This window comes from Chrysochloris asiatica, unplaced genomic scaffold, assembly GCF_000296735.1.
Source record: "Chrysochloris asiatica unplaced genomic scaffold, ChrAsi1.0 scaffold00026, whole genome shotgun sequence".
Classification (NCBI taxonomy): Eukaryota; Metazoa; Chordata; class Mammalia; order Afrosoricida; family Chrysochloridae; genus Chrysochloris; species Chrysochloris asiatica.
In genome coordinates, this window is record NW_006408544.1 from 17,775,764 (window position 1) to 17,799,496 (window position 23,733).

A 23,733-nucleotide genomic window follows, 5' to 3' on the forward strand; every position below is an offset into this window, starting at 1 on the left:
ATATGAAGTTAATTTATTGAAGATCCTTATAGTTAAGGAGCTCTGGTAACGTAGTGGTTACGAATTGGGCTGCTAATCTCATGGTCAGCAGTTCAAAACTACCAGCTTTTCCGCTGGAGAAAGATGAGGCTTTCTGCTCCCGTAAAGATTTATAGTCTCGGAAACCCTGTACAGGGTCGCTATGAGTCGGAACCAACTCCATGGCACATGACAACAATAACATAGTGAAGGAGCTAGCTTGCTTGATTTAAGGGCCTATCAGTGGCTAGAGAAGGACTGATCAGTGATTAAAACTTAGGTAATGAAATTGTTTGAGTGCTCAACATTCCAGTAACAAAAGTTCTTTGATAGTCACAGGCTATTCGAGGCTGCGTTTCATGTAAGAAATTTATAAAATTTTTGTAAACAATTAAATATTTATAAAAGAAGCCTGGACCAGATTCTTGTTATATACTTTTCATTCTACAGTCTTCTAGTTCACATGACATTTCAAGGCTTTGTAACTCTGAAGGTTACAGAGGAGACTAGACTCTTGCATCTTCACATCTGTTGGTCACCAGAATGCTAGAAAAAGTACATTCATTCATCACATTTATTGGCATGTAGTCACTCTGCTATTCTATTCTAGTCACTGTGCTAATATCTGATGATAAAAAGATTAAGTAAATTAGGACCAGAGGAGGCAAACATTCAGCAAGCAAAATAAATTCCATAAATCAACGTTCTCTAAACTGTTTTGAAAATGAACTTCTATCACTTCCAGTAAAAAAAATTTCAGCTTACAGCTCCATTATTATATGAATGTATCTATCTATTTATAAGGAACTGTAGTAGCGTAGTGGTTACGAATTGGGCTGCTAACCTCAAGGTTGGTAGTTCAAAACTACCAGCCATTCCATGAGAGAAAGATGAGGCTTTCTGCTCCGGAAAAGATTTGCAGCCTCGGAAACCCTATGTAAGATCACTATGAGTTGGAACTGATTCTACAGCACACGACACCACCACCACCACCATTTATTTATGAGTTATATGTATGTCATATTACTTGAGGACTTCTGGTGTGGCACTGTAGAATAAACACTGCACTGTGAACCACAAGCTCGGCAGTTCAAATCCATCAGCAACTCCTTGGAAACCCAATACAGGGTCCTTATGAGTCAGAACTGACTTGATGGCACTGGGCAACAATAACAGTGGTGCTACATGAATCTGTTAGATATATAATACAGAAATTACAAAGGGATAGGATAGATTCAATGAAACTATTTTATTAACTCTAATTTTGATGACTTCACACTGTCTTTAGCTACTAGATCAAGGCATAGTCTAGATTTAAGATGAGGTTTATCATTAATGATGATGACTAACTCCTTATTTCAGTTAGTCTTGATTATTTTGATTGCTAGGATTATTTTTATGAGAAATTGATTGATTGGCTGACTTATACATGATGTCATTTTTTATATATAGAAGTAGCTCATCTGCCATTTTAAAGTTCAATTATTATCTTTAGTTCACAGCTTATTTGATGGGCTTGTGCAAAGTAGATAACATAATCCCTAAATATGCTTTACAGTATACACACAACTGCAGTATGCTACAGCAAAGGCACAAGTGAGGCATTGGACCTACTCTAATATGTGACATGTACTGACTGACATAAAGATGGAATTTTATCAAACCAGTTGCCAGTGAGTTAGTGCAAACTGAGTAGAACTGCATCCATAGGTTTTTGGTGACTGATGTTTTAGTAGATTGTCGCACTTTTTTTTCTGAGGAGCTTCTGGGTGGACTGAAACCACCAACCTTTTGGTGCTAATTAGCAGTGAGCACATTAATCCTTTGCACCACCCAGGGAGTACCATATTTTCATATCTAGTTGTTGTTGTGATGTGGCGTGGAGTCAGTTCAGACTCATAGTGACCCTGTACAGGGTTTCCGAGGCTGTAAATCTTTACTAGAGCAGAAAGCCTCATCTTTCTCCCATAGAGCAGCTGGTAGTTTTGCACTGCTGACCGTGAGGTGAGCAGCCCAATTCGTAATCACTCTGTTACCAGAGCTCCTTTCATATATAGTATGTCCATGTAAATAGCATTCCTTCATACACAGAATGCACACAGAAGTTAGCATACAAGTGGGTTGTGCCATTTGCCAAAAAAAAAAAAAAAAGTAATTTGCATAAAAAATACAGTGTCTGTTAAAAATTAGTAAGATTTCATTTCCTTCCAGTTTGATTAAAAAAAGAAATATAGAAGTTCTAATTGTGTTTTCACACCCTTTTAAAATGCAACTTTGTATTCTACTGAATATGAATGAGTGAATGTAGAACAAAATAACAAGTTTGAGAGAGGTATAAATAGCAAGTTGTTGGTAGGTGCCATCAAGTCGGTACCAACTCATAGCGACCCTATGTACAACTTTGAATGAATGAAACATTGCCCCCTCTTGGGACACCACTGTTCCAATCTATTTTGTTGAGGATCTTCCTCTTTTTCTGTGACCTTCCACTTTACCAAATATGATATCCTTCTTCTAGTGACTGATCCCTCCTGATAATATGCCTGAAGTTTGGCCAGCCTGGCTTCCAAGGAGCATTCTGGATGTATTTCTTCCAACACAGATCTGTTTGTTCTTTTGGCAGTCCATGGTACTTTTAATATTCTCCTCCAATTGTTGTTGTTGTTGTTGTTGTCAGGTGCCATCGAGTCGGAACCGACTCATAGCGACCCCATGCACAGCAGAACGAAACAATGCTCGATCCTGGGCCAACCTCACCACCGCTGCCACCCCCGAGTTTATCAATGATGCCACCTGGCCGATCCATCTCGTTGGAGGTCTTCCTCTTTTTCTCTGACCCTCCACCCTACCCAGCATGACATCCTTCTCCAACGATTGTTTCCTCCGGACTACATGTCCAAAGTAGGAGAGACGAAGCTTAGCCATCCTGGCCTCCAAAGAGCACTCTGGCTGCACGTCTTCCAAAACAGATCTATTGGTTCTTTTGGCAGTCCATGGCACCCTCAGTATTCTCCTCCAACACCACAACTCAAAGGCATCAATTCTTCTACGATCTTCTTTATTCACTGTCCAGCTTTCGCATCCATATGAGGCTATTGAAAACACAATGGCCTGGGTCAGGCGCACCCTAGTCCTCAAGCTGACATCTCTGCTCTTCAACACTTTAAAAAGTTCCTGTGCAGCAGATTTGCCCAGTGCAATACGTCGTCTGATCTCTTGACTGCTACTTCCGTGAGTGTTGATAGTTGATCCAAGAAGAATGAAGTCCTTGACAACTTCAATCCTTTCTCCATTGATAAGAATGTTGTTTATTGGTCCAGTGGTGAGGATTTTTGTTTTCTTGACATTGAATTCTCCTTATATCTTATATTCTCCTCCAATACCACAACTCAAATGCAACAATTCTAGCATGTTAGAAGAGCACAAAAGATTAATATATGTGCTTTTGGTAATTAGAAGGATTAGTTTTCCCATAACACTATTGTTTATTTCCAAAACTTTTTCATCATCCTAAACAGAATTCTGTACCTGTTGCTATTAAGTACTATGGAGTCGGTTCTGACTCATAGTGACCCTGCACAGGGTTTCCAAGGCTGTAAATCTTTACGGGAGCAGAAAGCATCATCTTTCTCCTGTGGAACAGCTGGTAGTTTTGAACTGCCAACCTTGAGGTTAGCAGCCCGATTCTGTACCTACTAATAATTGTCCATTTCCCTTTAGTAACCAATAATATATTTTCTGTCTGTGCATTTGTCAATTTTAGATATTTCATATAAGTAGGATCATATAATACTTACCCTTTTATGTCTGGCTTGTTTCTTTCTACATGATATTTTCAAGGTTCATCTGTATTATAGCACGTATCAGAATAAATTTCATTTATTTATGACTAAAGGATACTTAGGACCGCTGGTGTGGCACTGTAGGATCAACACTGGACTGTGAACCACAAGGTTGGCAGTTCAAACCCACCAAGAAACTGCTCTTCAAAAACTCTATACAGGGTTGCTATGAGTTGGAAATGACTTGATGGCACTTAACAACAACAACAACAAATGATATTTAATTGTATATACCATATTTTGTTTATCCATTCATATGGATATTTGAGTTCTTTCCACCAAAGAAAACTTTCAAGTTACATTTTAAAGAGGAAAGACATTTTCCCAAGGAGAAGACACTGGGAAAGAGACTTTCTAGACAGCATTTACAAGGAACAGCATTTACAGGGGGAATAAAAAAAACGTACTATGTTTTAGGAAACAGCAAGAAGTTGTAGGTGATGTTGTTGTTAATGAGCCTTAATGCGTGATTGTTGTTGTTATGTACTCTGGAGTGGGTTCCGACTCATAGCGACCCTGTACAGGGTTTCTGAGGCTGTAAATCTTTACGGGAGCAGAAAGCCTCATCTTTCTCTTGTGGAACAGCTGACCTTGCGGTTCACAGCCCAATTTGTAACCACTACACTACCAGAACTTCTTTTAATGCATGATAGGAACCTCATATTATCTCAAAATGTTATATAGATTAGAGGTGAAGTTTCTTATATGTGGTGCCAAGGAGAATGACGTCCTGTAAGACATAGGGAATCATTAAGTGGTTCTAGTTGCAATGCATGTTGATCAGAATTATGTTTTAGAAAAATCATCTGGAAACTGTATCCACAGTTAATTGGACATATGTAAAGTTGGGGGCCTGACACTTAGGTGTCTAGTGCATTGGTGCAGGAGAGATGTACCCTTGAATTAATTTACCTTAATAAAATAAGGTAAGGATATCTAAGCCCACTAAGCTACATGAGTATATATAATCACATGATCTAGATTATTGTTAGATTTGTGATCGTGACCTGTTGAGAGCTCTGACCCAAGTTGTCTTTCATTAGTTTGTTACCTGCCTTCCGACCATGTCTTTTAAAAATTCATTTATTCACTCAAAAACTAATTTTGAATGTCTGCTCTGTGCAATTTATTGAACTTACGTTTAGGGATACAGCGATGAGATGACAGACAGGGCCCCTGATCCTGTAGTTTTCTGCCTAAAGGAGAAAATAATAATTTTTTTAAAAATTGCAAAGTTACAATAGATGGGAAGCTATTCAGCAATTGGAGTTTTGGGCCCAGGGAAAGGAACATCTAAGTGTGGTGCTTATTCTTGTTTTTTCTTTCCATAAGTTGCATGTTAATTTTTTTTATCATCATCAAATTTTGGCAATAAAATTTTCTTTTGAGATCTCAAGTGACCTTGTTTCCACCCCTTCTGTCTACCTCCTAATTCTTCATACCCTCTCTAGTCTTATGTCCTTTTTGATAGATTTTTCAAGGGCCTGTTTTAAGTGTTCATTTTCATATCTTTAATGGAAATCCGATACAGGGTCGCTTTGAGTCAGAATCCACTCCACAGCACTTAACAACAATTGTGATGGTGGTTATGTGCCGTGGAGTCAATTCCAACTCATAGTGACCCTGCACAGGGTTTCCAAGGATGTAAATCTTTACGGTAGCAGAAAGCCTCATCTTTCTCCCACAGAACAGCTGGTAGTTTCCAACTGCTGACCCTGAGGTTAGCAGCCCAATTCGTAACCACTACGCTGCCAGAGCTCCTTTAACAACAATTAGACTCTTCCCCACTTATACTCTACCCCATTTAAGTTCATACTCTTTTCTATTCATAAACTATTTAAAGGCTCTAAATTCTATTTTCTCCAAGAAGAGTAGTGATCATTTCTCTCAGCAGTCTAATTCTTACATCTCTTTCCTAATCTACCACTTTTCTGAAGATTATAATTATTTTTAACCCAGTTTAGAAATCACTATGTTCTTAGTCATTTGTGATGTAGTTGGTCCAGGATAGAAGAGATTTGAGACATGGGAGAAATGATAGATTATTAGCTACCTAATTCAGAGCAAAAATTTGGGACATTTCAGAAAAACTTGGGAATCTGGACTAGATCAATATTCAAGATCTTTTATGTTAGAAAGCCTTGACCTTAGACTATCCTTTGAATCTATAAGCAGTAAGTTCAATGTACAAACTTGTGAAAGTTTGCTTTATATCGCTTAGCTTTTACAAAAGACCTACGTTAATACCTATTTTCACTAATCAAAAAAGATTTTTGCTTTTATGAAAAAAACTAAACACAAAAAGCTAAACTAGTGTGCAGCATACTATTAAAGAGGCAACATGCACCTAGAGCAGTGTTGCCAAACTTCGTCCAAGGGAACTACCCTCAGCATCAAGCCATCTGAGCTTTCAACTGTGTCTGTAAACACTATGTTGTTGTTAGGTGCTATCAAGTCAGTTCCAACTCATAGTGAAACAGAACAAACCATTGACCGGTCCTGTGCCATCCTCACAATTGTTATGTGTGAGTCCATTGTTGCCACCGTGTCAGTCCACCTCATTAAGGGTCTTCCTCTTTTTTGCTGATCCTCCACTTTACCAAGCATGACAGCCTTCTCCAGGGACTGGTCCTTTCTTGTCAATATGCCTAAAGTATGAGAGACTGTCTCACCATCTTCACTTCCCAAGAGCAATCTGACCATTTCTTCTGGCAGTTTATTCAATATTCTTAGCCAATACCATAATTCAAACTCATTGAGTCTTCTCCTGTCTTTTTTATTTGTCCACCGTTCACATGCATATCATATGACTGGAAATACCTTGGCTCAGGTTAGGCACACAATATCTTATGTTAATGTTATTTTAGGTTTTAAGTGTTGTAGGAAGATGCTTTTGTTTTTCTTGGGTGTGCAAATACTCAAAAAACATCCCCATATAAATTAATGCTAATTATTTCTTCACTTTATGCCATCTTGGCTTATGAAAGATTTCATAGGAGCACTCTTCTTTCAGATAGTGGGGGAAACCTGCAATTAAAAAAGAACTGAACACTTTCCAAAATTTTGTTATTAAATAACTGGGTTTGCATATATAAACATGTAGTCAAAATTCACTTGTATGCAGGTGAATTATATGAGGGGACTTCAAAAGGTTTGTGGAAAGAATCCATTATCTTTTAAGTCCATTATGCCATGAACTTTTAGAAATACCCTCATGCACCAATTAAAAGTTTAAAAATAGTTGTGTAATGAAAGTTTCAGATTTTTTTCTATAGTCGTATATATGCTGAATACATGCTCTGGGTCACTGACATGTTCATTTATTTGTACTAGACCTTTTTTTTTGTTTTGTTTTTTTTAAGGATTGACTTAAATTTATTAATGCCAAGGGGAAGGAGGGTAACAGTTCCTGACCCTCCAGTTGTATGTACTAAACCTTTGTATCACGTATCAGGAGATGGTGGTTCAGTGGTAGAGTTCTCACTATATAGGAGACCCAGCTTTGGTTGCTGGCTAGTGCCCTTCAAGCCTAGCCACCACCTGTCTATCAGAGGAGGCTTATCTGTTGCTATGACACTGAACAGATTTCAGTGGAGCTTCCAGAGTAAGACAGACTAGAAAGAAAGACCTGGCAATCTATTTTCAAAAAATTAACCAATGGAAATCCTATGGATCACAGCAATTCAGTCCCATTGTATATTGGGTGGCATAAGTCTTGGCCAACTGATGGTAGCTAACAACAGCAGTGGTACATCCGTGTTGAAATGGCAGCATCCCTTTATTGCTTCAAGCTGCTGTAAATTACACTTTGAATTCTGTATGTTTATATAAAAACTAGTTATTTTATAATAAGATTTTAAATATTTTTTATCACTGTGTATAATGCTTTTGCCAAAAGACTTAATCTTCCAAATTAATGAGGATCCCCCTTCCTTATTATATAATTATACATGTAGCAGACCATGACTAATAAGAGTATAGCTTAGAGTGAAAATAAAGCAAACTCACTTGAAACCATCACTCAAATTAATAAATAGAACTTTGCCAGCCACCCCAGAAGCTCTTTCCTGTACCCTGTCCCAATCCTAACACCCTCCCTCCTCATAAAGGTAACCTCTATTTGACTTTTATAATTTCTAGACACTCAACTATTGTCCATTTTGAAATATTTGATTAGTCTTTTGAATATCTTAATTTACAGGTTCTCTCTCCCTTTGTTCCCCTTATATTTTGTTGAAGAATTCAGCCCTTTTGACTAGTAGAGTTTCCCTCATTGTGGATTTTGCTGAATTCATACTTATGATATGGGTCAGCATATTTCTATCTTTGCATTTCCTACAAACTGGAGCTAATTTGGTCATCTGCCTTAGTTAATCAGTCTCATGTTTAAATTCTTTTGGCAGGATTCTTAAGTGTTGTGCTCTTTCATTAGAAGGTACATAATGTCTCATTGTTTCTATTTTTGTGATGTGAGCAGTTGTTGACACTTAATGCTTTGATCCATTAATTAATTGAGAATTATAGAATGGTGATATTCTAATAATTTGTTTTTCACATATTAGTTGGAATAATTTATAAAAAGACACTTTCCTTATGTTTCCAGTGGTACATGAACCATAGTTTAAGGTAAGTGTATTATATGCATAAGTGGGAAATTCTTAGGTAGACTTAATTGTGAACAGAACTTTTTGGTGTTGAATGAAAGTTGGTAAATCTGGGAAAATGTATATGTTTATGTTGTTATGTGCCGTGGAGTCGGTTCCAACTCATAGCGACCCTGTACAGGGTTTCCGTGGCTGTAAATCTTTACAGGAGCAGAAAGCCTCATCTTTCTCCCACGGAACAGCTAGTAGTTTCGAACTGCTGACCTTGTGGTTTGCAGCCCAATTCGTAACCACTATGCTACCAGAGCTCCATACCATATCTGTATATATGTATATATATCCTGGTGTGGCGCTGTGGATTAATGCGCCAGACTGCAAAGCTGTTTGAACTACAAGGTTGCTGGTTCAAGCTCACCAGTCGCTATGGGTTGGAACCGACTCGACGACACTTAACAACAACAAATATATGTGTGTGTGTATTTATTGAGTGGTTATTCTGAGCCAAGCACAAAGCAAGAGGTTGGGATACAGTGATGAATTAGTTAAGTCTGATGGGAGATTATGATAATTGTTGTGAAAGAGACATTTCAGGGAAAGCTGATTTAGGTTAGTGGTTCAGGAAGACCTCTTCTAAAGTCATTTAACTTGAATTGAGAAGGATGAGTAGAAATTACACAATGAGAGAGAGGTAAAAGGTTATAGGAAGAGAAAACGTTATATGCTGAGGCCTTGTATTGGGAAAGAGCATGACTTGTCAAAAGATCAGGAAAAAAAGACCAGTGGAAAGACTGACTTTAAGAGACAGATAGGGGCATTTCAATTTATATGTTCAAGGGCTTATATTTTAAAGGTAAATGCCTTATAAATAGTGTTAAATAGCTTGAGATTTATTTTAGGTACAATGTAGAAATTTTTACCCACAGGCTTATACTGGGGTCTGAGCCTATATATTATATAGCTCTGTGTTTACCAAACTATTCTTGATTAGTTGCAAAATATTAATTCCCATTTGTTTCAACTCTGCCTAGCTGTCCTGGATACCGTATATACAAACAGTGTTTGGATAGAAAAAGTTAGAGTGCTGAAAGGAATCTTAAAAGCTCATCTTTTGGTTATGTTCAAAGGTGTCTGGAGAAGCCAACGAGACCCAGATTGCAGAAGCATTGAAGCGATATAGTGAGCGGGCATTCTTTGTCCGAGAAGCTCTCTTCCACCTATTTAGCCTAACTCATGTGATGGAAAAAACAAAGCCAGAAATTTTAAAGGTAAGAATAGGAACATGAATATGACAGTTCTTAAATTATCTGCCTGGGTAATTATGACTATGTGAAGATTTAGTGAAATTTTGCATTTAGTCTTTTAATTTTCATTTACAATAGGATTGATGAAGTGTGATTTTACTATAAATGAAAAAGAAAGACAATGATTACATGAGTTTTGTAGTCTTTCCAGCTGTAGGAGAAAATGGAAATATATGACTGGAATTAGGATGCTACATTTCATACTAACCCTAATGATACGTGTTGCTTCCCAGATCATCTCTTTTTGGAAATACAGTTATCAGAATTTTCTAAGACATTTTCCACACTGTCAGTCTCCCGCACTTTTGTAACTGATCCATGTTATTATGAAGTAACAATTTTAACCAAGACAGCTTTGGTGGTGGTATGCCATGGAGTCAGTGGGTTCCAACTCATAGCAACCCTGTAGAGGGTTTCCAAGGCTGTAAATCTTTATATGAGCAGAAAGCCTCATCTTTTTCCTGCAAAGCAGCTGGTAGTTTCGAACTGCTGACCGTAAGGTTAGCAGCCCAATTTGTAACCACTGTGCTACCAGAGCTCCTTAAGACAGCTTTAGAAGGACAAAAAAATCACTCTAAATTTTATTAGTTGCTTAGGGCAGTGTTTGTTGAAATGTGACTTTGTTACTACCAAGAGTAGGTAATAGTGCTTATTTTTTTAAAGCATATTTGTGGACCCTCCTTTAAGAAATTTAGATTATAATAGGGCTGAATGGGATACAGAATCTGCGTTTTAATGAGCTCCCAAGGTAATTCTTATAGGCATTCTGGTAACGTAGTGGTTACGGAATTGGGCTGCTAACCTCAGGGTCATCAGTTCGAAACTACCAGCTGTTCCGTGGGGGAAAGATGAGGCTTTCTGCTCCCATAATGATTTACAACCTTGGAAACCCTGTACAGGGTCGCTATGAGTCGGAACCAATTCCACAGCACATAACAACAACAGAAGGTAATTCTTATGCACATTGAGTATGGAGTTTTATTTGGTCCCTCATTTAGTGCACACAGCAGTCCCAAGAGCGAGATTTTGTCTCCTATCGTACACATTGTGTGAGAATCTGGGAAGTTAGTAACAATGACTCAGTGGCAAGGCAGCAGTTGATTTGACTTCCCAGGTATATTAAGTTTTGAGAATAGGGTATTTCAATTTGTTGTTGTTAAGTGCCATGGAGTCGGTTCAATAGCACTGAACAACAACACCAGCAAGGGGTATCTGGAATATGAGTATGGGGAGGCGATTGTAGTATTAGATGATCAGAGTCAGTCTTACTGAAAGTGTGAAATATGAGCAACAACTAGAGAGAGGTGAAGGAGTCAGACTAGTGGAGATCTGGAGAAAGAGTGATGTAGGCAGAAGTAATATCTAGAGCAGTGCATTCTGATAGAACATTCAGTGATGACAGAAATGTTCTTTATCTGTGCTACCCAATACAATAGCCACTATCCACATATAGTTATTGAGCACTTGAAATGCATCTAGTGCTACTGGGAAACGAATTTTTTTATTTTATTTTGTTTTAATTAACTTAAATGGAAACATAAATAGCCACATGTAGCTAATGACTGCTGTAATAGGCAGAGAAATTTTGCAAAGGCCTGGAAGTAAGAGCATGAAGAAGGGAAAGAGGAGGTTACTATGACTGGAGTAGCAAGAACATGGGAGATAGTATATGAGATCAAACAGATCATTGGAGTTCAGGTTATATAGGACCTTATAAGCCATTGTAAGGTTTCCAGCAGAGGAGCTACATGGTCTGATTATCTTGAGTAGATCTCCCTAACTATTGCTTTGAGACTGTATTATAGGGGGATAAAAGTGGAAGCAGCGAGAGCTGTCAACAGAGCAAGTAAGAGTTGATAATTTCTGTAGTCAAGGTGATAGTAGTAGAGATGGTGAGAAGTGATCAGACATATTTTCAAGGAAAAGGTAGTAATAGTATTCCCTGAAGGATTGCATGTTAGAGATAAGAGATAGTAATGAAGGAATGTCCCAAGAATTTTAGCCTGAGCACTGAAAGAGTAGTTTTACATTTCCTAAGATGAGTAAGACAAAGGGAAAACAAATTTAGGGGAAGATTTAGAAGAACAGAGTTCAGTTTTGAATATCATGAGTTTACATATCTATCAAATATTCACATAGAAATGTCAAATATACTGCTGAGTAAATGATTCAAACACTCAAGAGAGAAGATTGGGCTGAAAATGTGAAATTAAAAGCCATACCTATACAGAAGTGGAGCTCTGGTGTGGTGCTGCAGGATAATGCATTGGACCGTAAGATCAGTTTGAACCACAAAGTCAGCAGTTCAAACCCACCAGTGATTCCTTGGACAGGGTCACTATACAGGGTCACTATCAGTAGGAAGGAACTGACTTGATGGCACTTAGCAACAACAACAATACAGATAGAGTTTAAAGCCATAGCATAGGATGAAATCCTTCCTGGAGGGAAGAATATAATTACTGAAGAGAGAAGGTCCAACAACTAATCTGGAATACTCCAATATTAAGAGCCAGAAGAGGAAAAAATAGCATAGGAGAACACTTGGAGATAATACCCACTTGACCTGGCTTCAATGACTGTATGATCAGAGCTCAACTAAAAGAAGAAAGAAGAGGAAAAAAAAGAGTAATCTAATACAATTTGATGAACCTGACCTACACCTATGGATGCAGTAGCTCCAAAGAGGGAACAAATCTTTATAGCAAGGATCATTCCCACCCCCTCCATACGCAGAGTAAATGGGGATGGGCAACTTGGACATACGCAGCTTGGCAACTCCATACGCAGAGTAGATAGGGATGGACAACTTGGGCTACAAAGGCAAGAAGTGACTGGCTTACAAGCTTTCAAAAGGGAATCTAGATCCAGAGGGTGCGGAGGAAGGTAGAATCTCCACTGAGTAGTATCCAGTCTGTCTAGGCGGGGCTGATGAAATTTGAATTGATCTCTTGTGATACAATAGTGAATAATTGTTATCAGGACTGCTTGTGAGGTTGGAAATGTAAAGGTAGACGTTTTGTAGCAAGGAGGGGAGTGATTAACTTTGCAGTCTAGGAGCGGAGGTCCCTGGGACCATCAAGGGAGAAGAGTGGAGAGCGGGACCCTACCCTGAGAAGCAGTGATGCTAGAGATGGAGGCAGAGGCAATGATGTGGAGAGACGGAGCAGCTGGGAACTTTAGACCCAGAGAGGGAGAGGGGCTGTGTGCTGATGACCGGGTGGCAGGCTTGTAGGGTATACCCTTTGGTTGGTTGATGATGCATGGAGGGGATTGTAACCATAGCAATGAAACAATATACTATAGGATGAATGTAAAACTAATGTTCTCCCATGTAAACTATCACATAATTCACAATAAAACATTTTTTAAAAAAAAAGGGCGGGGGAGTAGTTAATCTTACATTCCAGGAAAAAGGACCCTAGGACCATCAAGAGGGAAGAGCATGAGTGGAACACGAGACCCTATCCAGAGAAGCAGTGACACCAGAGATGGAGGTCATAATGAGGACATGAGGACATGGAGAGATAGAGCAACTGAGGACTCTAGACTCATGGAGAGTGAAAGGCTGTGTGCCAGCGGGCAGGAGGCTGACTTGCAGAGTGTGCCCTTTGATGGTTTAAATGATTATATATTCCTGCATGTTTTTGTGTACCTTAAAAAAGAAAGAAAGAAAAGAGAATAGAGGCAAATACTGTTAACCAATGGTGCATTGAGGGGATTGTAATCATTGCAATGAAACAAGATACAGTTGGTTGAGTGCAAAACTATTGAGACTATCGCTCAACTCACAATAAAAGCTTCGAAAAATTTTTTCAAAAAAGAAATGAGGACATTTGGATTTAGCAAAATGCAAGTAATTAGTGGCCTTGTGGTTGGTTATTGTTTAGTGCCATCGAGTCGGGTCCGACCCATAGCGACCCTGTCTGTAAATCTTTACAGGAGCAGAACGCCTCATCTTTCTCCCGCGGAACAGCTGGTAGTTTTGAACTGCTGGCCTTAAGGTTCACAGCCCAATTCGTAACCACTATGTTACCAGAGCTCCTCTTGTGGTAGTAGGTATAAAATAGGTTTTGAATGAGTGTAAGGGGAAATGGAGGGAGGAAAAATTGTAAATATAGGCAATATTTTCAGGAATTTTGCTGCAGAGGGGAGCAGAGAAAAAAGATGTTCATTGGCAGAGGAAGTAGATTCAAAAGATCTTTTTTGTTTTTTGCGGGGGGGCGGGGATTGGTTTCTTTGCAGTGAAAGAGATAGCAGCTTTTTTATATGCTGGTATGAATGATCCAATAAAGAACTGAATAGACAAGAAGGGAAGGACCTAATGTGGATGTAATGAATTAGCTTTAGAGAGTTCCTTTAGGGTTTAGAGAGAAAAAAGTATCATGTATAGGGGGTATACTGGTAGGTGGATAGATTTGGTGGTGACAATTGGAAGTTCTTTCTAATTGTTTCAATTTTCTCAGTGTATTTGGAAGCAAAGTCTTCAACTGAGAGTGAGCAATGAGGAGGTCTTGTTGGGAGTTTGAGGAGAGGGGAAAATGTGAGAAATAACTCTTTAGAACAGGGAAGAATGAATCAATTTTATTGCCCTCTAACTTCAGCAGTAAGGAGCTCTGGTAGCGTAGTGGTTACAAATCAGGCTGCGAACCTTAAGGCCAGCAGTTTGAAACTACCAGCTGCTCCACCAGAGAAAGATGAGCTTTTCTGCTCCCATAAAGATTTACAGCCTCGGAAACCCTGTTCAGGGTCGCTATGGGTCAGAACCGACTCGACAGCACTTAACAACAACAAGAAGAACTTCAGCAGTATTCTCAAGGAACTGAAGGTGGGATTTAAAAGTGAAGTTTGCCACTGGTTTTCTTTATACAATTCATTAAGAATTTATCTGGTACCGGCATTTCTCAAGCTGAAAGAACTGAAGAAAAAAGTCAAGCCTCAACTTGCAATATTGAAGGACTCCATGGGTAAAATATTGAATGATGCAGTAAGCATCAAAAGAAGATGGAAGGTATGTACAGAGTCACTGTACCAAAAAGAAATGGTCAGTGTTCAACCATTTCAAGAGATAGTACATAATCAACAGCTGATGATATGAAGGAAGAAGCCCAAGGTACACCGAAGGTATTGACAAAAAAACAGGCTTCCAGGAACTGACAGAATACAAAGTGAAACTTTTCAACAAACTGATGCAGCACTGGAGCCATTCACTCACCTGTGTCAAGAAATTTGGAAGACAGCTATCTGGCCAACTGATTGGAGGAGAGCCACATGCATGCCCATTCCAAAGATAGGTGACTCAACAGAATGCAGAAATCAATGAACAGTATCATTAATATCACATGCAAGTAAAATTTTGCTGAAGAGAATTCAAAAACATTTGCAAAGTACGTCGACAGGGAACTACCAGAAACTCAAGCTGGATTCAGAAGAGAATGTGGAACTGTAGATACCACTGTGGATATCAGATGGATCTTGGCTGAAAGCAGAGAATACCAGGAAGATGTTTACCTGTGTTTTTTTTCCCACTATGCAAAGGCTTGCGACTGTGTCGATCATGACAGGCTGTGGATAACATTGCAAAGAATGGGTATTCCAGAACAATTAATTGTGCTCATGAAGAACCTGTACATAAACCAATAGACAGCTGTTTGAATAGAGCAAGAGGATATTGAATGGTTTAAAATCAGGAAAGGTATGCTCCAGGGCTGTATTCTTTTACCATACTTGTTTAGTCTGTATGCTGAGCAAATAATCAGGGAAGCTGGATTATATGAAGAAGAATGCGACATCAGGATTGAAGCATTAAAACCTGTGATATGCAGATGATACAGACTTGTTTGCTGAAAGAGAAGAAGATTTTAAATGCTTACTGATGAAGATCAAAGACTGTATGTAGCCTTTCAGTAAGGATTGCGTCTCAATGTAAAAATCCTCACATCTGGACCAATAAATAATATCATGATAAATGGAGAAAAAAATTAAGTTGTCAAAGAATTCATCTTGCTTGGATCTACAATCAACACTCATGGAATCAGTAGTCATTATATTAAAGGACATATTGCATTAAGCACATCTGCTGCACATGACCTCTTTAAAGTGTTCAAGAGCAAAGATAGCAGTTTGAAGACTAAGGTTCACCTGACCCAAGCCATTTCGTTTTCAATAACCTCATATGCATGTGTAAGTTAGGCAATAAATAAGGAAGACCATAGATGGATTGATGCATTTGAGTTATGGTGTTAGAGAAGAATACTGAAAGTACCATGGACTGCCAGAGAACAAACAAATCTACATTGGAAGAAGTATAACCAGAATGTCCTTAAAAGTCAGGATTACAAGACTTCATGTTTCATATTTCAGACATACTATCATGAGGGACAAGTTCCTGAAGAAGGACATCATAATTGGTAAAATGGAAAGTCAGCAAAAAAGATGAAGACCCCCCCCAATGAGATGAATTGGCACAGTGGCAGCAGCAATGGGCTCAAGCATAAAAACAATTGTGAGGATAGCACAGGTCTGGGCAGTGTTTCATTCGTTGTGCAGAGGGTCACTATGCATCAGAGCTTACTCGACAGCACCTAACAGTAACAACATATAACAGGTACTGAATTCTGCCTTAGAAATACAAAGATGAGTTATCTGTACAGAAGTGATTCAGTAGCCTTACAGAAAAGTCTCTGGACATGAATAACTCGATACCTGCCTTTATCAGGTGAGCAAGAATTAAGTATCTGAATAACTACTATGTCCTAGACTGTTTACACATGATAAGAAAGATACTTAAGATAGCTTTGAAACTACTATAGACCAACAAAGCAATGTTGCTGTGTGATGATGGTGTCTATTTATAACGTGGATTAAAATGACTTTTTCCCCCCGCCAGCTTGTTGTTACTGGCATGAGAAACCATCCTATGAACTTGCCAGTCCAACTGGCTGCCAGTGCCTGTGTGTTCAACTTAACCAAGCAGGATCTTGCTGCAGGAATGCCTGTACGACTCCTGGCAGATGTGACCCATTTGCTGCTGAAAGCCATGGAACATTTTCCCAATCACCAGCAGGTAAGCATAAGGGAATTACAAAATTAGTCTCCTTCTGCCCATGTTCTACCTTCATCCTTAAATTCAGTTTCAATTCAGTAGACCAGATATGGAAGATCAAATGCTTTCGGCAACTGTAAGGTAATAAATTTATGCAATGGCTAGGTGAGGGACAACAGAGAAATGGGAAACTAAAGAGTCCATTCCCTGCCTAAAAGTATTTAAATTCAAGCATTGGGGTAAAAAGCACAGGCTGTACAAAACGTATCTTCAGCCTGGATGCAGATGAGCAATAGTTTTCATTTCTTGAAGTGTAGTAGACCTCTTAGCGTATCATGTTTTCATGATGACATTTGAAAAAGATGATTGAATTGTTTGTTAAGTTTTTCAAATGTCATCATGAAAACATGATACACTAGTGAAAGTTAGTGGAAAAATACTTAGAAGTCCAAAACCAAGTGAAAATGGGATCCTATAGTGGCCCTTTAAGGAGCTCTGGTAGTGTAATGGTTACGAATCAGGCTACTAACCTCAGGGTCAACAGTTCAAAACTGCCAACTGTTCCATAGGAGAAAGATGAGGCTTTCTGCTCCTGTAAAGATTTGCAGCCTCAGAAGCCCTGTGCAGGGTCGTCACTATGAGTCGGAACTGATTCCACGGCACACAACAATAGTGGCTCTTTAGGACAAAGTAGAACTATTCCATAGGGCTTCCAAGGCTGTAAAAACGGAAACAGACATCTTTCTCTCCATGGAATGGCTGGTGGGTTCAAACTGCTGACCTTTGGTTTAGCAGCCCCAACCATCAACCTATTCACCAGGGCTTCTCCATGGAAATAAGAGATAATTATGACATTTTATTACCTCTGGATGGAAAGCCCATTTTTCTCCCTTTTTACCTGGAAAAAATCGTATTTTCCTTCACAATCTAGCTCAGAGCACACAACCTTTCTCTTTGAGGAAGACTTCCTCATTTTAAAATTCCCTATCTGTGCTCCCAACAGTACTTATTTCTCTTAGTACTTGCCACACTAGATTGCATGTCTGAATTCATAAAATTCACTGAATTCTTACCTTGTATTCACTGAAAAGATGCTAAGATTAACTGACTAAAATGGTAGAAGATAAGTTTCACTGGATCTCTTAACTTTACCGCATCTGACAAGCACTGCAGGCAAATACAGAAAAAGTGGAGACATTTGCTCTAGACTTCAAGCTCTGCCTAGCTAGAGTTTTAAATGTTTTGAGGTATCATCTAAAACATGCTCTATTTTAAGAATATGAACATGAATAGAACATGTTCAAGAATGTTCTATTCTGGCCTCCTCCAGTTCTGACCCCAGGTTGGACTTTGTGGACCTTGTTCCACACCATTGTACTCTAGTCACAAGCAACTTCCTGAAATGCCCTGCACGCTCCTGTTTGGTCCACTGCCTTGCTGTGTTTCTCAGCTTCTCTCCCTGGGAGATTTTATCCATTTTTCAGGATCTGATTCAAATGTCATCTCTCCATTGAAACCTTGCCTGGGACATTTGTCTGTACACCAATCTAACTGGCAGAATTAATCACTCTTCTCTGGTTTCTGTGGTTTTTAATTCAAATTGAAGAAGAGTACTTACATAATGTTTTATAAAATATGCAGCTTTCTTACTCAGCTGTGAGTTCCCAGGAACTTTTTTTTTTCCCCTTTCAAATTTTGAATCATTTAGAAGAGCTTTCATCAAATATTTTATGAATATAGAAAGATATATTGTAAATATACGTAAGTCATAGGAAGGAGCCCTGGTATGATGCTGTAGGATAAGCCCTGGACTGTTAAACAGAAAGTTGGCAGTTCAAATCTACCAGCTGCTCCTGGTAAAACCTATATTAGTCTGAACCAACTCCACAGCATTTAACAACAAGAAGTCAGAAGTTATAAGACGTTATTGGTGCTTTACCAATCTTCTACTTCTTTTTTCCTCTTCTCTTTACAGAGGCTACCACACACAAAAAAAGTAATAACAAAGTGATATTTTATTTGGGCTTTTTTTTTCCTCCCTTTGATTTTTTAGTTACAGAAGAATTGCCTCCTTTCACTTTGCAGTGACCGGATCCTTCAAGATGTCCCGTTTAACAGGCAAGTCATAGCCCTAGAATTTAAAATGGGGTCAAACTGAATTTTTTAAATCTTCCTTGGGTCATTTCTTGCTAGTTGGAGATCCCTGGTGTAATATTACTTGGGTGGATGCGATTGTGCATTGCCTTATGGAATGCTGAATCTACATCTCCAATGTAATACTTTGACATTCATGATAGCAGATTGGCCTATGTTTAAATAGGTTTCAGAATATCTACATAATATAGTGGGTTATGTGGGCATTCTTATCCACATTTGAAAGATGAGGGAATTGAGACATATATTCAGTGTATTGTTCATGATTATATTAGTAGTAATTACAAGGTTAGAAAGACTCGGGTCTTCTAGTTCTAGGTTTAGTGTTCTTTTTTCTGTATCATATCTCTTATTATTTACACCTTAACTCACTTTATGACTGTCTCATTATCTGACGTTTTACATTTATGACAATAGTTTAAAAAATACATTTAAGTCACCTTAAAGCTAGGTGTTGTGAGTGAAAGAGTGCCCCCTTCTGAGATCCAAGTCGTTGATCCTTCTCATCCCACCCCTTTCCCCAGTTTTGAAATAAATAAAATTTGGAGAGAAAAAAAATAAAGGCCAGCCACTGGTGCACTGATACACGTGCTCCCAGACTCGTTGAATCCTGACAGGGCCTGCAGATGGTGGTTGCCCTGCCTTCCAAGCCAAACTGAAGCTTCGAACCAAAAGTCTGCAAAAAGACAAGATGCATAGTGGTCACTTAGCCACAGACCCAGAAATCTGTTTCCACACTTGAGGGTGCTGGGGCCAACTGGCAGTGATTCCAGGTGAGTGGACATTTCTATGTAGAACAAGAACTCCTTGTAGGTCAGGGTAGGACAGGTCTCCTCCTGGATGCAAACCTTGATCCAATTCTGAAATGACACAAACTATCCGCCCACCCGAAATCACTGCACCATGAGCTATAGCTGCAGGGGAGGGAGCACCCCTATTGAACCTGAGGATCATTTGGCCACTGAAGTTTTACTGTAAAGTTGATTTTTACTTAACAACCTGGTCTTTGGAATCTAACCATGTTAATAAGTAAGGAGTGGGTGTATTGTTATTTGATATTGAATTATGGAGGAAACTTTTAAAACAGAGGTTAAACAAGGCCATAAAATGGGATTCCACTAAGTAATCTGGGGACCTATTTTCTAAGATTGGAGGAAGTGGCATAAGGTTTGGAGGAAGACTCAGCAGTCACCTGTGATATGCAGATGAGACAATCTTGATTGCAGGAAGTGAAGAGGACTTGAAGTACTTACTGATGAAAATCAAAGAATAAAGTCTTAGTATGGATTGTACCTTAAATGTAAAGAAAACAAAAATACAACTAGACCAATAAATAACATCATGATAAACAGAAAATTGGTTGAAGTTGTCCGATTTCTTTGTACTTGGAGCCACAATCAACACTTATGGAAGCAGGAGTCAAGAAATCAATTGACAAATCTGCTGCAAACGACCTCTTTAAAGTGTTAAAGAGCAAAGGTGTCACTTTGAAAACTAAGTTGCACCTGACCCAAGTCATGATATTTTCAATTGTCTCATATGCATGTGAAAGCTAGACAATGAATAAGACTGACTATAGAAGAATCGATGCATTTGAATCATGGTGCTGATAAAGAATATTGAACATACCACTGACTGCCAGAAGAATGAACAAGTCTATTTTGAAAGAAGTACAGCCAGATTGTTCCTTCAAAGTAATGATTGTAAGACTTTGTCTCTCATACTTTGGACTTGTTGTCAGGAGGCTCCAGTGCCTGGAGAAAGGACATCATGCTTGGTAAAGTGGATGCCATTCAATGAGATGGATTGACACCGTAGCTGAAACAGTGGGCTCAAACATAAGAAAAATTGTGAGGACAATGCAGGACTGGGCAGTGTTTCATTCTGTTGTACATAGGATCTGTCTTGATAGCACCCTAACAATAACAACAGCAGTTTTCTAAGATGTTGTGATTTGAAAGTTAAAAAGGTGCTGGTTTTGTTGAAAGTTTACCGAGCAAATTAGCTTCAAGAATTTTTACACATATTGCTCAATGACATTGGTTTCATTTTCCACGTTGTGTCAACATTCTCATTATTTGACCTCTCTACTAATCTATTAATCTATTTTGTTCATTACTCTGTCTCTGGCACCAAGAACAATATCTAGCACAAAGCAAGGATTCAATAAATGATTGAATGAATGAATGTTCTCATTGTACTGAACTATGTGAAGAACCAGAAGAAACTCAATGTATTACTACAATGTAAAAATATGTTTTAATTCTGGAATATGAAATGCCTAACAAATAGTTTTGTTCTGGAATGTAAAATACCAAACAAATAATTTTGACCATGTTTTCCAAATCTTTGCTTCTTAACAAAATGTGTCAGAATAAATAGTAAAGCACTATCTCCAAATCACAACATAATTGTTATTCTCTTATTAGCTCAGACCATCTCTTCTGTCAGTTTGTTGTACTGTAGTGCTTGCTTATTTCTGTGATTCTGGAAGCTATGCCAATAGTATTTTAAATACTAGCAGGGTACACCCAGAGTGAACAACTTTCAGCTGAGCTTACAGACTAAGACAGTGAAGAAGGAGACACAGACTACTTATAAATATTTAGTCACTGAAAACCATATGAATAACAGTGGAACACTTTAAAATAGCACCAGAATATTGAATATTGAATCATGAAGAGCATGAGAATATTGTCAGATATAGTGCCAGAAAATGAGCCTCAGCAGATTGGAAGGCACTCAAAATATGACTTGGGAAGAGCTGTTTCCTTAAAGTAGAGTTGACCATGACTTGAATGAAGTACAGTTTTCTGGACCTTCATTTGATGATGGGCACAACTCAAAATGAGAAGAAACAACTGCAAACATCCATTAATAATTGAAAAGTGGGATATATGAACTAGGAAAATTCGAAATTGTCAAAAAATGAAATGGAACGCATAAACATCGATATTGTAGCTATTAGTGAGCTGAAATAGACTGTTACTGGCCAGTTTGAATCTGACAATTACATGGTTTACTATGCCAAGAATGACAAATTGAAAAAGAATCTCATAAATTCATCATCAAAAACAATATTTCAAGATCTATCTTGATATACAGTGTTGTCTGTAATAGGATAATATCCATACACCTACAAGGAAAACCAGTTAATACAACTACTATTCAAATGTATGCATTAACCACTAAAATCAATGATGAGGAAATTGAAGAATTCTACCAACTTCTTCAGTCTGAAGTTGATCAGACATGCAGTCAAGATGTATTGATAATTATTGACAGTTGGAATGTAAAAGCTGGAAACAGAGAAAGGGTCAATCGTTGAAAAATATGGCCTTGGTGATAGAAACAATGCAGGCAATCACATAATAGAATTTTGCAAGACCAATGACTTCTTCATTGCAACCTTTTTAAACAATATAAAAGATTACTGTACACATGGACCTCACCAGATGGAATCCATAGAAATCAAATTGACTACATTTGTGGAAACAGATGGTGAAAAAGCTCCATATCATCAGCCAAAACAAGACCAGGGGCAAACTATGGAAAAGACCATCAATTGCTCATATACAAGATAAGGCTGGTGCTGAGGAAATTGAACAAGTCCATGAGAGCCAACCTATAACCTTGAACATATCCCACCAGAATTTAGAGATCATCTCAAGAACAGATTTGATGCATTAGACACTAAGGATTGTAGACCAGACAGAAGAGTTGTGTGATGACATCACGAGCATCATATAGAAAGAAAGCAAAAGGTGTTTGAGAAAGCTAGAAATAAGGAAAAGACAAAAATGGATGTCAGAAGAGACTCTGAAACTTGCTCTCCAACATCAAGATACTAAAGCAAGTGGAAGAAATGAGAAGGTAAAAGAGCTGAACAGAAAAATTCAAAGGTCAGCAAGAGAAGACAAAATGAAATTATAATGAAATGTGCAAAGACCTGAAGTCAGAAAACCAAAAGGGAAGAACACACTCCAGCTTTTCTCAAGAGAAAAGAACTTGGGGGGGGAGGGGAGAATCAGATCTCAACTTGAAAGATTCTAAAGGCAAAATATTGAATAATGCAGAAAGCATCAAAAGAAAATGGAAAAATGGAAAGCTAAGATCGTCAAAAGAGAAGAGCATGAGCAGAACACGGGACCCTAACCAGAGAAACAGTAACACCAGAGATGGAGGCAGAGGTGATGAAATGGAGCGGTAGAGCAACTGAGGACTCTAGACTTGGTGGAAAGAGGAAGATTGTGTGCTGGTGGCCGGGAGGCTGGCTTGCAAAATATGTGCTTTGGTTGTTTAAATGATTATATATTCCTGAGTGTTTTTGTGTACATCAAAAACAAAAAACAGAGGGAATAGAAGCAAATGCTGTTAAATGATGTAATCATTGCAATGAAACAAAAATGATACGATGAGTGCAAAACCGATGTTCTCCCATGTAAACTATTACTCAATTCGCAATAAAAGCTTTAAAAGAAAGGAAGAAGATTGAAGGAATAAACAGAGTCACTGTACCAAAAGAAGTGATCGATGTTCAACCATCTCAAGAGGTAGCAAATAAGACAGAGTCAATGATACTGAAGGAAAAAATGCAAGGTACACTTAAGGCATTGGAAAAAAACAAGTCTCCAGGGATTGATGGAATACAGATTGAAATCTTTGAACAAACTGAGGCAGCACTGCAGGCATTTACTCATCTATACCAAGAAATTTGGAATAGTTACCTGGCCAACTGATTGGAAGAGATACATTTCAAAGAGAGGTGA

General features: G+C 38.4%; 1 protein-coding gene across 2 annotated transcripts in view; it reads left to right on the forward strand.

Moving 5' to 3' along the window:
• Positions 1 to 23,733, forward strand: part of ZYG11B (zyg-11 family member B, cell cycle regulator) — a 130,631-nt gene that overhangs the window by 57,252 nt on the left and 49,646 nt on the right. For both annotated transcript variants that reach the window (XM_006839778.1, XM_006839779.1), the window contains exons 4-6: positions 9,589 to 9,729; positions 16,655 to 16,831; positions 18,864 to 18,928. In XM_006839778.1, coding sequence (XP_006839841.1) covers positions 9,589 to 9,729; positions 16,655 to 16,831; positions 18,864 to 18,928 — 383 coding nt within the window. The remainder of the gene's footprint in view (positions 1 to 9,588; positions 9,730 to 16,654; positions 16,832 to 18,863; positions 18,929 to 23,733) is intronic.